The 15,885-nt window shown below is 54.1% G+C and overlaps 1 protein-coding gene across 1 annotated transcript; it reads right to left on the bottom strand.

Annotated features, from left to right (window-relative positions):
• Nucleotides 1–204: 204 nt before the first annotated feature.
• On the bottom strand, nt 205–5,315 carry PROCR (protein C receptor). Its single transcript, XM_027822376.3, has 4 exons — nt 5,082–5,315; nt 4,163–4,402; nt 1,965–2,246; nt 205–1,678 (listed from the first exon to the last, which is right to left on the bottom strand). Exons 1-4 carry the CDS (start codon nt 5,134–5,136, stop codon nt 1,566–1,568), a joined length of 690 nt encoding a protein of 229 aa, XP_027678177.1. The 5' UTR covers nt 5,137–5,315; the 3' UTR covers nt 205–1,565.
• Nucleotides 5,316–15,885: the final 10,570 nt, after the last annotated feature.

The raw sequence follows: 15,885 nt of genomic DNA, 5'->3' as shown, positions 1-15,885 counted from the left end.
CCCCTGTGTTGCCAAGTTTTATGATTTTATCGGTAGCCTCACAAGACCTGGTGTTTTTCCTAACCACCCTCTTCACTCCTGGAATCCGGAGATTGTGGGAGAGCCCAGTTTTCATTTGAAAAACGGAAGTTTCAAGATCACATGCTTGCAGGGACCCACTTGAAAACATGACCCCGCATGCACCCCTTAGAGAAACGAGACAAGTCAAACGAACCCAGCATTTATTAGAGTTTTAAATCCCGTGCCTTTTTTGCAGCCTGACTCATGCTTTTTAGGGTTGCCAATTTTGGTTGGATGTATTCTTGGAGGTTTCTTCACATGACGTAATCTTTAATTAGATTAATTTTTCACTCCTGGAGAGTCCAGGCCAATCCTGAAGGGTTGGCAACACTTTTTTTTTGACCCCTGGGGTGTGGGATCCTGCATGTCTTCATCCAGCAGGTTCACTGAGCTGCATGGCCTCAACCTCGTTCCTCCAAACGATTGAATCCTCTCTTTGTACTGCAGAGCCCCTCTCTGGTTGGCAAGGAGGCAGGTGGCTCCTGAGCTGATTCAGGGCCACCCCGAGGCAGTGCCAAGAAATTGTTGGCTGTTCACACAGTCCACTCGGGATGCTCAACACCGGATTTAGGCTAATAGAGCACAGATTGAACCTTCCCTGACCCGGCTGAGCGTAAACGGTGCCAGGCACCCAGATGGCCACGCCCGGTGCCACTGGTTACAGCCACCCGTGCCCTCGCTCAGTCAAAGGAGAAGCACTGGGAGCATCTGTGAGGCCTTGCCTATGAGTCGGGCATGGCTCTCCCCTGCCACCAAAGGGGAGGAGCTGGCTGGTGGTCCAGCTGCCCCCTCCTCGCCCAGCGCTAGTGCCTGAGCTTGCCCCTCCTGGCTGGGTGATGCCAGGTTTGCCCCTGGGGGTGTGTTGGCTTCCTCTCTGGCGTGGTCAGACGTGCTTCTTCGAAACTCAGTGTCAGCTAGCCTGGCTGCTGACATGCCCCCACGCCACGCCACCCTCCCAGTTTCTGGCCCAGAATGGGCAGCCCCGTCCCACACAGAAATCTATGTCAATGTAACAACCCTCACCCCGGACCATGCAAAGGTCCTGGCCGCATCTCCAACCACATCACCCACCCCGAGGCCCTCGCTGGGAGTATTCCAAACCAGGGCTGGGCAAAGCCCCCCAAGGATGGACAAAGGGCCCAATCCTGCCGTGGCTCCAGGAGGGCTACTTGGTGTCTGAGTCACTGCTTGAGACCCTGGGCTCCCCATAGGGACAGGCGAGGAATGGGAGAGGGCAGCCAGATTGCTACTGGCAGGGGGCCGGGGGTGGCTACAAGAACAGGGTGCGGTGGGAGCAGTGGACGGGTACTGCCCCATATCTGGTCCGGTGCCAGCCAGGTGCATAGCTGGGGAGCTGGTACTTTAGGGGCGGTGATCCACACGCAGAGCTGATCAGCGGTGGGGACTGAGCAGCGTTCCCTTCCCCTCGCTGGGGGCGGCAGCTGCTGAGTCCCCCCCACGCTGTACCGCGAGGGCTGGGTGGGGGGTGGCCTCTTCTGGCGCTGCTATCTTCGCCCTCCCGTGCAGAGGAAGACTCCTACGGCTAAGGCTGCCAGGGCAAAGGCTCCCAAGGTGATGCCCAGCGCCAGAGGGGTGTGCGAACGCCTCTGCTGTCCTTCTGTAAGACACAAGAGGAATGGGCTCAGAACTGGGCTTCGCTCCCAAGGGCTGCGCGCAGTGGGGGCCGGGCCTGGTGAGAGGGACTGATCCAGGTTCCATTCCCATGTTTCCTCTACTTCCCCTGGGCTGGGGGCTCGAAGGGAGCCACTGCCAGTGTGATAGGGGGTTCGTATTCCTGCTGGTGGGCAGAGGGCATGGGCTGGCGCAGGGATTGCTGGGCTGCAATGCCCTCCCTATGCAGAACCCCTGGGAAACCATGCCCGGCAGTCCCACCCCTCACATACCAGTCCTGGCATCATCCATCTTGCTGTGCTGCCTCACGAACTCCACACACGTCGTCTCCAGGAAGGACTGCAGCTCGGAGGTGGTCTGTGGGTACCGGCTCACCTGGGCATGGGCGAATGTGGCCAGCTTGTCCCCCTCCTTGTGCCCCAATAGTGCCCAGCTGGCATTGGCTGCCCGGAAGCTCAGGAAGTCGTCTCCGTTGAGTGCCACCTCGTAGAAGCTGTGGGAGGCGCCATCAGGGGAGAGCTGGCAGCCCAGCTTGCAGCGCAAGTGCAGGGGGTCTGTGAGGGGGCAGAGCCAGAGGGGTCAGGCTGGCATAGCCCAGATGCAGAGGTCAGGAGGGCACATGGAAGGAAGGGACATGGGGGAGCACCCCAACACCTCCTTGTTTTGCCAGAGCAACCCTCAGGCAGATTGGGGGCATTCAGCAGCATCCTCCCCACTGCTATCTGCTTCCTGGGCTCAGCCCCATCTCCCTGTCCCCTCACTTCTTTCCCCCGATCCCACCCCCACTCCCTTTGCGCTCCCCAGATCTATCCCCCACTTGCTTTCCTTTACCCCTTTTCTCTCCCTTGGCCTGATCCCTCTACCCTCCTCCTTCCCTTGCCATCCCCCACTCCCCCACACCTTCTTTCTCTGCTTCCCCATCTCCAGCATGCTGCCCACCCCACCGGGTGCCACACGCTGCCAGGTAACTGATGTGTCTCTGTTCCCCTTTCGTGGCATGCTCAGAGTTCCCGGGAAAGCTGGGTGGCAACTGCCATTTTGTTCGCCGGGTGGGCGCAGCCTGGAGCCAGGAGACACGCACACAGTGCTCGCTCACAGAGACGTGACTCTGGCCCACCTGGCTGTTTCCTTTTGGCCAAGATCTAAGTCACTGCTGTTGATAGGCTATGGCAGCTCTTGGGGCTGAGCAGGGAATGGGGCCAAACTGAAAAATGTGACAAAAAATCCGGTTGGATCTGAACCAAAACCAATTTGCTCCTGGAATCAAACAACGCAGGGGAAAAGGTTGTTTCAAAGGGATCGAGTTGGCTCAAAACCCATTTTCCCCCTAAATGTTTTGTTTTGAGCCGGCCGGTTCAAGTGTTTCTCACCCTTGTTTTGGGGTTGGTTTTTTTGAACGGGCCACATTTAAACTCGAAACGGTGTTGGGAGTGGAAAAGTGATGATGTAACATTTCAGTCTGAACGAAACACAAAATTTCAAGCCGAAATTATTTGAGGTTTTGGCAGGGGCGGCTCTAGGCACCAGCAAAACAAGCAGGTGCTTAGGGCTGCACATTTCTAGGGGCAGCATTCCGGCGCCGGCCATGCCGCCCCTAGAAATGTGCCCCCGCTGCCCCAGCTCGCCTCCGCTCTGCCTCTGCCTACTCCCCTGAGTGCCCCGCCACCGCCGCTCCTCCCCCGTCCCGTCCTCCCTCCCAGGCTTGCCCCGCGCCAAACCACTGTTTGGCGCGGCAAGTGTGGGAGGGAGGGAGGGAAAAGAAGCCGTGCGGCAGGGGTGATGGAGCGGAGGCGAGCTGGGGCGGGAAGCGGTTCCTCTACCCCCTTCCCCCGTTACTTCCCGTGCTCCCCTCCGCTCCGCCTGCTCCCCTGAACACGCTGCCTCTCCCTCGCCTGAGTGGGAGGCGGGAGAAGCGGAGCAGCGGCGTGTTTGGGGAGCAGGCGGAGCGGAGGGGAGCTGTTGCAGGAGCAGGGAGCCACAGGAAGCAATGGAGGGGGAATGCGGCACGCTCGGGGGAGGAGGCAGGCCGGGATTTGGGGAAGGGGTGGAGCCGGGGGCAGGGGGCACGAAAAAAAGCGAGGGCGGCCAAAATGTTTTTTTGCTTGGGGCGGCAAAAATCCTGGAGCTGGCCCTGGGTTTTGGACACAAAAATGCATTTTTCAACCAAAACCAATTACTTGAAAAACATTCACCTGGGAATCCTGGGAAAGAATAACACCCGTGCCCCCACTGTGCCTCCCTGCCCCCACGATACACACAGTGCCGGGGGGGGGGGGGGAGACACAGCAGCGCAGCACCCTGCCTTCCTGACCGATGAAAGGGTGACAAACTCCACACATGCCCCCCTGTGCCGTCTGGCTGATGCAAACTCTGTTTCATCCACTTTGCTGCGCCCCCCCGGGCCATATCACCAGCTCCAGGTGTCACAGGGGCCCATGGCCCCCAGCGCCACTCCCGCTCTGGTACTTACACTGCACCTCCCTCTCCTTGGTGATCACCTGCACGAAGGCATGGAAGGAGTGTAAGTAAGTCTGCAGGCTGCTCTCCCTCTCCTGCCACCGCGGCGGGGGCTCCAGCGGGAGCAGCTGGCTGGCATTGAAGCCCTGCAGGCTGTGGGTCAGTACCCCGTTCAGAGTGGCATTCCCCCAAAATTCAATGGCGCTGCTGTCTGGGAGGTGGGTGAGCTGAATCATGGTGAAGGTGTGCAGGGCTGGGAGGAACAGACACCCAGAGAATCAGAGAGCCAGAAGGCGCTGGGCCACGCATATCCCCCCCAACAGCTGACTTTGGGCTTCCTGCCATACAAAGCCCTCCCTCCCAGGGGGCCTTCCTCCATCACTGCAACAAGCCCCCAGCCTCCCCTGCTGGCGCACTGGTCAGCTGCTCGGGCTCACCCGCACTCAGCCATGCATGGGAAAAGAAGCCCGCACGGAATTCCTGAAGGAGGGCTCAGCAGATGCTGGGATTTCCCTGCCTTGCTTCAGTCATTGTGGGGCCTCCTGCCCACCTCCCCTCTCAGGGATCCTGTTCCCTCCCCGGCCCAGCACTGCCAGTCTCTCAGTCATGCTAGCACCGCTGGTATCTCATTGCGGGAGCCGTTTCAGACTGGCTGGCACCAGCCTTTCCTGTGGTGCGTTGAGTGCAGGAAAAGCATTTAAGGTGGGACATGCCCTGCCACTTCCTCTTGTCACAGGGGCTGGAGGGGGATGGGGGCTGTTACCGTGTCTGCAGGGGAACCCTGGCCTGAGACTCCCATCCCATCCCTCGGCCACATCATTGGGAATCTCACTCTCTCTCAGCTAGGCTGATCAGAGCGATGGGTTGTCTCCATGGCCAAGCCATCAGAGCCGCATGGGGCCCTGCCTAGGGGTACTGGGGACCCCTCTTACCTGCCCCATCTCCCTGGTGGCAGAGAGCACCGACAAGGAGCAGAAGTAGCAGCATTCCCACAGGCTGGCTGGGGGGCCCAGTCACTGCTCGGTTCTAGCCTGGTGCCCTTGGTGGAGGAGGTGGGAGGTCCCGGAGCCCAGCAGAGCAATGGCAGGGACTCCGTGCCCCATGCCTCTGTGCCGAGCTGTGCAGAGGATATGAATGCAGGGGCAGTGCTGTGGAGCAATCAGGGCTGTGGGAGGGAGCTGGGTCTGGCAGGGATGAAGAGGGCGGGAATGTTAGTCCAGCTCTGTTATTGCAGCTCTGTTCCATTTCCGCAGCTGCTGACACCCCTTCTCTGCCAGCCCAGGGCCTGGCTCCCCTCTGCTGTCCCCACAATGCAGCTGGGCTGGGCCCTGGATCTCACACACCCAGGGCTGATGGCAGGAGGGGAGGAAGTATTCTGGGGCCCTGAGCTCTGGAGACCCCCCTGAATATATGTAATGCGTGAAATGGGGCCCCAGCAAACATGATGTACCAGGGCCCGCACCCAGCACTTCCCCCCCAGGGGGGAGTGTTTGTTAACCCCAGCTGCCAGGCCGAGCTCTGATGGGCCGAACAGTGGGGTGGGAGTCAGGACTCCTGGATTCCACTCCCAGGCTCACATGAGGAGTGTTGGAGTGATGGACAGAGGCAGGACTCCTGGGTTCTGCTCCAAGCTGTGGTGGGGAGTGTGGACTAATGGGTTAGAGCAGGGGGATTGGCAGGCAGGACTCCTGTGTTCTATGCCCACCACTGCTGTGGACTCCTTGTGTGATCTTGGGCAAGTCACTCACCTCTGTGCCTCAGTTTTCCCCTTTGTAGAATGGCTATGGACCCTCCAAGGGGACGTGAGGCACAGGGGTGGACGCGCAGGCTGGCTATGAACTGCACAGTGATCCCTGGATGGCCTTCTCCAGAGAGGACAGAGAAGCCTGCTCCGTGCTTGAATCCTGGCCATGCTCTGGCTCTGTGCGATGCACCACGGAGCTGGCTGGCTCGGGAGTCACCCCCTGGAGCAGCCCAGCCCCTCCCTGCCTGTGTCAGGCAATGGCTGGCCCTCAGCACAGCTGCTCAGCTCCCTGCAGGCCCCCATCTCCTCTCTGGCCTGGGCTGGGCATTACACTGCTCGCCCCTCTGGCACCGAAGGGACAACACAGCCCCTCCTGCGGGGGCAGAGCACACAGATGTGGTCCTGTTCCCAAGGGGCGGGGCTGGGGCTACTGACTCCCGCCCTGGGCACGTACAGTTAGCCACACGTGGGGGGTGACCAGACAAACTGAGGCACAGCAAGCCGGGTCATTTAAGCTGAGCCCTGGGCGTGGACACCGGCTCCCCCTGGCCTGCCTGGCCTGGGACAATTGGGATCTTGCCCACATGATCACTCTGCCCCCCAATACAGGGGGAGCTGAGGGTGTAGTGCAGGATGCTGTGGAAACCGCTCTCAGCTGCTGGCCACAGGTCTTTAACCCCTACTGCTCCACAGCCCAGGCCTGCTCCTCTCCGAGGGGCCCCGTCACTCCCAGTGGGCTTCAAGAAGGGGAGCGATCTGTGAGGACTGGGCTCTGCCCTGGGCTCGCCTCTCTCCCTGGTGACCCTGCTGCTGGCTGGCCCATTGCCCTCTGCCGTGCATTGGCAGCACCTGCTCACAGCTCTGCCGAGATGTGTCATTGCAGCTGGGCCTGCAGCATGACTGGTTTTCTGGCCTCGCTCTCCCTGGCTCCCGCTCAGCTGTGACCTCCATGGGGATCCCCCCACCTGCCCCACCACTCCAGCAGCCCCTGCCTTGCCTGGGGCTAGACCTCCCAGCACTGGCAGGTCAGGGGGAGCCAGCCTCAGCTTTCCGTTACAAAAGTTAAGTTTCTAGCCCTCATAGTAGGGAGAAGAGCCTGACCATGTGACCTGCGCACCCCTCGACAGCAGCCAGAAGGCGAAGGGAAAGGACACAACGTGTATTATTTTGAAGCCAGTCTCATGATTTTTGAAGCCTGACTCATGCTTTGGGAATGTCTGGGATTAGCAATAGAGCTGTCTCCACTGCTGGGGAATGGGGGAGTCTGGGACAGGTTCTACTACCTCTGCGAGGGGGCTTCAAACTCTCTGGGCTCCCAGGGGACACAGACCCTGCAAATAACGACTCCAGCCAGCTGAGGGGCCACATTTCAACCCTCTGAGTGGCTGCTTTCCCCACTCCCCCCCAACCTGGAAGGGGGAGGAAACCCTGCCACAGACCCACCCCCCCAGGCCTGCAAGGTGGGGGGTGAAGAATGCCAGGAGTGGCAGGAGGAGTAGAGGTGATGCCAGGGGGGTGCAGAATTGATGGGGAGCTTGGGGCAGGACAGATATGGGAGCAGAACTGATGGGGAGCTGGGCGGCAGAATGGATGTGGGTGTAGAACTGATGGAGCTGGGAGGCAGGACAGATGTGGGAGCAGAACTGATGGGGAACTGGGGGCAGGACAGATGTGAGTGTAGAACTGACAGGGAGCTAGGGGCAGGACATATGTGGGTGTAGTACTGACAGGGAGCTGGAGGTAGGACAGATGTGGATGCAGAATTGATGGGGAGCTGGGGGGCACAGATGTGGGTGAAGAACTGACAGGGAGTTGGGGGCAGAATAGATGTGGGTGCAAAACTGCTGGGGGGGGCAGAACAGATGTGGGTGCAGAACTGACAGGCAGCTGGGGGTGGGGGCAGGACAGATGTGCTGTCTCTTTCATATCTCAAGTATCAGAGGGGTCGCCGTGTTAGTCTGGATCTGTAAAAGCGGCAAAGAGTCCTGTGGCACCTTATAGACTAACAGATGGAGCATAAGCTTATGTAGGTGAATACCCACTTCGTCGGATGCATCTGAGGAAGTGGGTATTCACCCACATAAGCTTACGCTCCAATACGTCTGTTAGTCTATAAGGTGCCACAGGACTCTTTGCCTCTTTCATATCTGTAGAAAATGGCAGTTGCCTCCACTTTTTTCAGACCAGGTCCAGCCCCATGTAGCAGTGCTGAGCCCCAGCAGGAAGAGCTGTATGAAGGAATCCTGGCAAAACAAAGCAACCAAAGGGAACCCCTAACAGACAGACATGTAGGTGCAGTATGACCAACCCCAAACATTCAAAAACCAGGAGACCCCAGGCTGTTCCAGCCACTAAAGCAGAGGTGAGCAAACTAGGGGCTGCGGGCCACATCCAGGCCATCAGACCTTTTAATCCAGCCCTGGAGCTCCCACCAGACAGCGGGGTCGGGGGCTTTCCACGTGGCTCCCGGAAGAACTGGCATGCCCCCCCTCTGGCTCCTACATGTAGGGGCAGCCAGGAGGCTCCTCACACTTCCCCAGCCCCAAATGCCACCCCCACAGCTCCCATTGGCCGGGAACCATGGCCAATGGGAGCTGCAGGGGCGGCACCTGTGGACGGGGCAGCACGCAAAGTCACCTGGCGGCGCCTCCGCATAGGAGCCGGAGGGGGGACATGCTCCTGCTTCCAGGAGCTGCTTGAGGTAAGTGCCACCTGGAGCCTGTACCCCTGAGTCCCACACCATGCCCCAACCCCCTGCCCCAGCTTGGAGCAGCCTCCTGCACCCTAAACCCCTCATTCCCAGCCCCAGCACAGAGCCTGCACCCCCAGCCAGAGCCCTCAACCCCTCCTGAACCCCAGTCCCCTGCCCCATCCCTGATCCCCCTCCCACCCTCCGAACCCCTCGGTCCCAGTCCAGAGCACCTTCTTGCACCCCAAACCCCTCATCCCCAGCCCACACCCCAGAGCCCACACCCCCTCACACACACCCCAACCCCTTACCCCAGCCCAGAACCCCTCCCACATCCTGAACTCCTTATTTCTGGTCCCACCCGAGAGCCTGCACCCCCAGCCAGACCCCTCAGCCCCCGCACTCCAACCCCCAATTTTGTGAGCATTCATGGCCCGCCATACAATTTCCATACCCAGATGTGGCCCTTGGGCCAAAAAATTTGCCCACCCCTGCACTAAAGGGTGAACATCCTGCCTTCTCAGCTGGGGCTGAGTGGTGGCCCTGCAGCAGCTGGGGAGATAGGTCGGCAGGGCACGGCTGCTGGAGAAGCTGCAGAGCCAGGGAGAGCAGGGGCCTTCAGCAATGGGCCAGCAGGGAGGATCACACAGGGTGAGTCTGGGAAGCAGAGAGGCATTGTGGGAAGCAGGGTGGGATTGGGATTGGCTGCTTCCAGCTGTTCACACAGGGCCCCTGGATCGGAGCCCAGAGGATGGGGCAGGCCTGGGGTCGCTTTCCAGCCCCAGCCCAGGGGGTAGGAGAGCCTGCAGAGCAAAGGGGTCCGAACCCCAAGAGGTCAGTGACTGTTGACCCTGTCCTAGGGTTAGCAGACCACTGGACTTTTTACTGCCCCGAGGGGGAAAGACTATTAGCGATCTGGCTGGAGTCATAGTGAGGAGCTGCCAGACATAAGGCTAAACAGTGATTGGCTGAGCAAAGGGAAAACTGAGGCAGACTCAGCACTACACCTGCTTGACTGCAGGGCAGAGGCAGGTGAAAGCAGATGTATCCCCTCTCCCATTCAGTTCTCCAGCCTCCTGTTTGAAGGCAGGAGTTGGAACATGCCCATCCTCAGGCTGGACACCTTCAGCTGCCGTTTCATCTGCCACAATGAGGGGGTTACCTCACTGAGGTTGCCTGGGCCAGCATCCGAGGTTGGTGCAAAGCCCCCATCCCACCCATTGCAGATGCTTGGCTGTTGGATAAGGCCCAGCCAATGCCAAGGCACTCCTTGGCTCGCCCCATCAGACATGGTGTAACCATGCCTTAGTGGGTCATAATTGAGAATGCCAAATTCAGGACAAACTGCTGAGAAATAGGGCAAACACAACTCAAAATTGGTGGTTATTCTTTTATAAGATATACCAAACCAGCCACAAAAATAAACTCTTGTTTCACCACACTGGCTAACAAGAAAACATAAAGACAGTTTCCTTAGGCATTCCAGTTCTTATATCACCACCAAAAACACTGGATTCAGAGATGAGTGGTTCTTTACAATCCGTCTCATCAAATAATAGGTTCTTCTGATCCCAAAGGACCAGCCACACACCCAGGTCAATATATAACTTAGATCTTACCCAATAATCATGCTGATGCCAATCCTTTAGTATCTAAAATCTAAAGGTTTATTTAGAAAGAAAGAAAGAAAGAAAGAAAGAAAGAAAGAAAGAAAGAAAGATGAGAGTTAAAATTGGTTAAAAGAATCAATTACATCCAGTAATGGCAAAGTTCTTGGTTCAGGCTTGTAGCAATGATGGTATAAACTGCTGGCTTAAGTCAAGTCTCTGGAGTACATCCACAGCTTGTATGGGTCATTCAGTCCTTTGTTCAGAGCTTCAGTTTGTGGCAAAGTTCTTTCACAGGCAAGAAGCAGGACTGAAGACAAAATGGAGAAGATGCAGCTGCCTTTTATAGTCTCTTGCCATGCGGCCTGTGCGTCCTTTGTTTTAAACACAAGCTGCCCAGCACATGGCTTGGAAGCCTTAGAGTTCTCTCCATAGGCATGTCCCTGCATGCCTTGCTGAGTCACAAGGTGTATCTGCCTTCTCTCAATGGGTCAGTTGTATGGCTGATGGTCCTTAATGGGCCATCAAGAAGGCTAGGCAGTGCTGATGCCAAACTGTCTGGGGGTGTCACCCAGAAGCATAGCATAAGTTTGAAATACAGACATACATACATATCTCTAACTCATAATACAAAGGTAATACAAACATATAAACGAGATGATCATATCTGGAAAATTATAACATTTTTGCAGATATCTTACATGGCATATCTGGCTGTGACCGGAGTCCCAGTGTAGGATAGCTATGGTTACTCAATTACTGTGAACTGCAAAGAATGGGCCAGACAATCCTCAAAAAGCTGGTGGAGATTCCAGTACTTATAACTTCACATACAAAAATGATACATGCATACAGATAGCATAATCATAACCAGCAAAACGTAACCTTTTCATAGACACCTCACTTGACAAACTTTGTACAATATTTGCTGCAAATATATAACAGTGGTTGCAACAATGATCTATATGGTCATATTTTAATCAGATAACATCACACACGGTGACGGGATGCAGCTGGAGACAGCTCTGCTCCTTGCCCCTGGAGGTGGTGCTGAAAGCCGCATGTCCTGAGCCACTCCATGCTAGTCCCCCTGGACCTCCTGCTGCCCCCAGCTATCGGATGCAGGCAATTGCTCTGCTGTAGATAAAGGCTTGAGAAGCAAGTCCATAAAGAAGGGGAGCTGTGTGGCATTGTGTCCAGTGCCTTTCGTGCTGGGCATGTGCTGTGGGAGCGATCTCCATCTGCTGCCCTCTTGGGCCATGGCAGAGCGTCATTTTCAACATCAAACCACCCATCAGCCCTTAACACTCCCGCCTCAGACTTTAATCCAGGCCTGTGAGGGCACGTATGTTGCTGCTCCCTGGCAACCTGCCCCCTTGGGTCTGCCATCTCGGCAGCCAGCACCAGCCTGGGCATCGGACCCACTCCAGCCCATGTGAATCCTTGTTAATAACTGCTTATGCCCCGGCTTCCCACTGGGCTTTGACCAAAGGGGGCTCCCTGCAGGGGTGGAACCTGGGTGTTTCTCCCCAACTCCCGCACACACACACACACAGCATGGGACAATCTATACAGCTGCCTCCCCCACTCTCCCAATGGCAGCTGCAGCCCCTTGAAAGGGATGTCTCCTGTGGCGAGGCACCATGGGCCTTTTGCCGCAAATTCTTTCTGTTGGTCTCATGCTGCATCTTTAATAATCATCTTTGGCCTGGTGATTAGGTAAAATAATAATCCCCAGCCTCAAATAATGAACTTCCAGGCCTGCTTCTACTGCATGGAGGTTCCGTCAGGCCTCCTGGCTGCTGACGCTGCTAGTCGCAGATGTGGCCTTTCACCCCACTTTAGAAACAGGAATGGCTCCGGGATGGAGCATCTGCCAAAGCAAGCCCTGTGCCCTCCATCCATCCCTGCCTCCGGGCCCAAGGTTGTGACTGTCGGTGACAGATTGCACAGCTCAGCTGCGTACAGCATGGCCGTTTGGCGTACTGCCCCACTTAAAGGGAGGCTCAGCTGGTCATTGGCCCAGAAGCCTGTTACCTGCAGCATGTCATGGGACCCTCACGGTCTGTAACAAACAAACCACAAACTAAACTGCAGACCCAGGAATGACACTGCCCTGCCTTCCCAGACCCAGCCAAGCAATCTGTGGACCCCACACTGCTCTGCACAAACCGTGGCTAGTTTCATCTGGGTGTTCGGATCTGACGCTAGCTGAGTTTCACCTGGCTTTGGATTCAGTCACGGAAGCTCTGCACTGCTCCAAGTGAAATTGCTGCGGGCATCTAGCTGTGCAGCAGTGTGTAATTAACTCCCATGGAATTGAGGCAGGGCACTGAAGCTAATGCACCTGCTCCAGATGCGCTCCACACCTCAGGCATCCAGACCAACTGCCCTCCCAGCATGCTTTGGTAAAATGATGGAAAAACTGGTGACTGCGAGAGTAGCAACACACGTAATGAGAAATTAATGGAGCAAAGTGGGTTCAGAAGAGATAGGAGCACAACTGACCACATTGTGCAGATAGCGACAGGAGCATGGAAAGCTGGAGAAGCAAAGAATACCTGATAGTAACCTTCCTGCACTTTGAAAAAATCTGCGCTATGTTTTGGAGAGAGGCATTTTTATATAAAGTGGCATCCGTGGTGTAGGAGACAGAGGAAATTAAAGACTTAGAGCTGGCTTATGTTTGACTAAGGAAATCTCTGTGTTGTAAGGCAGGGCCCCGACTAGCAAGTAGAAGGAAGGCCTAGAAAATAATGAGTTATGCGCCAGAAGAAAGGAAGCAGGGAGGATGTCTGGTTCAAAGGAGAACGAATGAAGTAAGAGATGGTTTCTAAAAAGAAGGTGTCTGACCAACAGTGGTGGCTGCAGATGGTTTTAAAAAAGACAAAAAGACTCTGTCTTAAAAAGTGCCAACGGGGCCCTTCCCACCTCACATAGCAGCATTCTCTCCAAAATCAGGACCTGCGTGACCCCAGGGGCTAGAGAAAAGCTGTAGCTTAGCTGGAAAAGACAGGGAGGAAAGGCCTTCTTGGGCGGAGAGGAGGCTGTAAATCTGCTCTGGGTTAGGACTGGAAATAAGGGTGAACTGTCTCAAGTTGGTTTTTAGCTGAAGTCAGTAATTGGCAACGACATCACTTGTTTGGCAGGAGCGGCGGGAGCACCCTAAAATCTGGGGGAGACACCGGTGCTGGAACCGTGGTCCCGCCTCCCTGAACCAGCCCTTCCCCCCCATTGTTCGCCTTGTCAGCTGGTAAAAAGTGGGAGGGCATAGCCCTCCCACTTTTAAAAGCGATGGAGCCATGGCCTCCTGGCCCCCTCTGTTCTGGTTCCCCTGTTGTTTGGTAAAGGATCAACAAAGTAAACTTTTAAGGGCTCACTGCTAATCCCTGCCTGAGAGGTAGGACACTCTGGGTTTAGCCCATTTGTAAGTATCTTGATGAAATGCTTATCAATGCTTTGTTCCTGTTTGGATGTAGTAAATTACTTATTAGTTCAGCTTTTTAGGCATGTTTAGAGTAATTGTATAAACACCATTTGGCCTTTGGATTTATAAAGGGATTTCTGGTTAAACTGGTGCCGTGGTAAAACCCTCCATAAGTAATAATCATTCCAACATGTGGGTTTTATACGAAGAATGTACAGATGGAGAAGGGATTTCCTAAGCAAAAGAGTTATACAGGCCAGGTGGGGAAAGCCTTTTGCACCCTCTTTTGAGTCTATTCTGTGACCATACTCCAAGGGGAGTATGATTAGCCCCACCCTTTTTGTCATTGTGATAAATGACCTTCCAAAGGAGACACATACAGGAATAGGCATCTCATGATTCGCTGATGACTGTGCCACATGGATGAAATGCAGAAACCTTCAAAGTTCCATCAAAAGCAACAAGGATGCATTTCAGAGTACAGAACAGGGAAACAGGTAGGGCTTCAAGTTCTCCACTGACAAAACTAAAGGAAAGTTCTTCACAGCACAGATGATTCAAAAAAGGTAAAATCTATCCATTTATCTACCATACATACATATATGACCAGCAGATAAGTATAGCAAAAAAGGACAAATTCTTAGATGAGATATTTGATAACAAGTTCACCTGCAGGGAATCTTACTGAAAATATTATAGATAAGTGCAAAGGAAGAATCAAGTTGCGTAAAAGTATCTCTAAACCTCCTGGGGAGTGGATAAGAGTGATAATGCCATACAGAGCGCTAACCCTACCTATAACTGAGTATGGCTGCTAGGCCCTCAGGTCAGCATGGAAAACAAACCTGAGAAAACTAGACTGTATCGAAGCACAGGCATTGCATATAGCCTTCATCACTATGCCTCTGTGTGTACTGCAGATAGCAGCTAGAGAAATGTCTATTGCTCTTAGAATGAAGCTCCTAGAGTTCCCCTTTTGGCCCAGTGTACTAGGGAATATTGAAGATAACCCTAAGCTAATATACACCAACTGATGGGAATTAAGCGGAGGCCGGGCAGGACAAAAACTCAACATTCCTCATGTAAGTAGGGTAAAGAAGTGGATAAATCTCAATGAAAAGAAAGACTTAAAAGAAGCCGAAATCTATAGCTGTGGGAAAATACTCTTTCACTAGAACCCCTCCCTGCCTCCCCTCCCCGCCACCCTGCTCCAGAGGGAGACATGAAATTATAAATCAAATAAACAAAAGGAGAATAATGATAAATATACACAATATAAAAAACCAATATATCTGTGATAAATTGGGATGCTTTTGCCAACTGTATACTGGTGGCTTCAAAGAGGAAGGAACAGGTAGAGTGGGAACAGCTTTCTGAGTGCCCACATTCAGGCACTAATTAACTTTATGTCTGTCTTTATGACTGAGCGTACAGGAATATTGCTGGCACTAACTTGGGCCTTAGATGTGCACCCAGCTGCCCTGGCCATCCTGTCCAATTCCTTATCAGGGCGGTAGGCACCATACAATGGCAAGTCTGACTGCAGAAATGATACACGTAATGAAATATTACTGCTAACAACCGAATTGGCCCAGTTGGCTGGCATGTGACGATAGTAATAACATGGATTCCAGAGCATGTAGAGATAACTGGCAACAAATTGGCAGACTAAGAGGCAAAAAATGCCATTAAGAACATACAGTACAAGTTGACCTAGAGATCCCCTTAAGCAAACTGGAATTGACTTAATCAAAAATGAGCTAAGGAAGATATGGGAAGAATGTGAGCACATGAAACGGAGGGGAAAAAATTCTGTAAAGTACGCCCAAGGGTTGAAAATAGTGATATGATCCAAGGCCTGGAGAGGAAGAGGGAAGTGACTCTGTTCAGAATTTTAACAGGTCATTGTCAATTTAATAATAATCTATTGCTAATAAACAAAGGTAAGGATTGGCTATGCAAAACATGTATGGTCCAAGAAACAATAGATCATCTCTTGTGGAATTGTAAAGCCTGTCCTAGTGAAAGGAGATATTTATATAGAAAACACAGAAGCCTTGGAGTAACAAAATTTTCTTTAAAAAAAAAAAAAGGAGTACTTGTAGTGCCTTAGAGACTAACCAATTTATTTGAGCATAAGCTTTCGTGAGCTACAGCTCACTTCATTGAGTATGCAATCGATGAAGTGAGCTGTAGCTCACGAAAGCTTATGCTCAAATAAATTGGTTAGTCTCTAAGGTGCCACAAGTACTCCTTTTCTTTTTGCGAA

Source organism: Chelonia mydas, chromosome 9 (genome assembly GCF_015237465.2).
Source record: "Chelonia mydas isolate rCheMyd1 chromosome 9, rCheMyd1.pri.v2, whole genome shotgun sequence".
NCBI lineage: Eukaryota > Metazoa > Chordata > Testudines > Cheloniidae > Chelonia > Chelonia mydas.
Note: the sequence above shows the minus strand (reverse complement) of the source record. Positions and strands in the feature narration are given on the sequence as shown.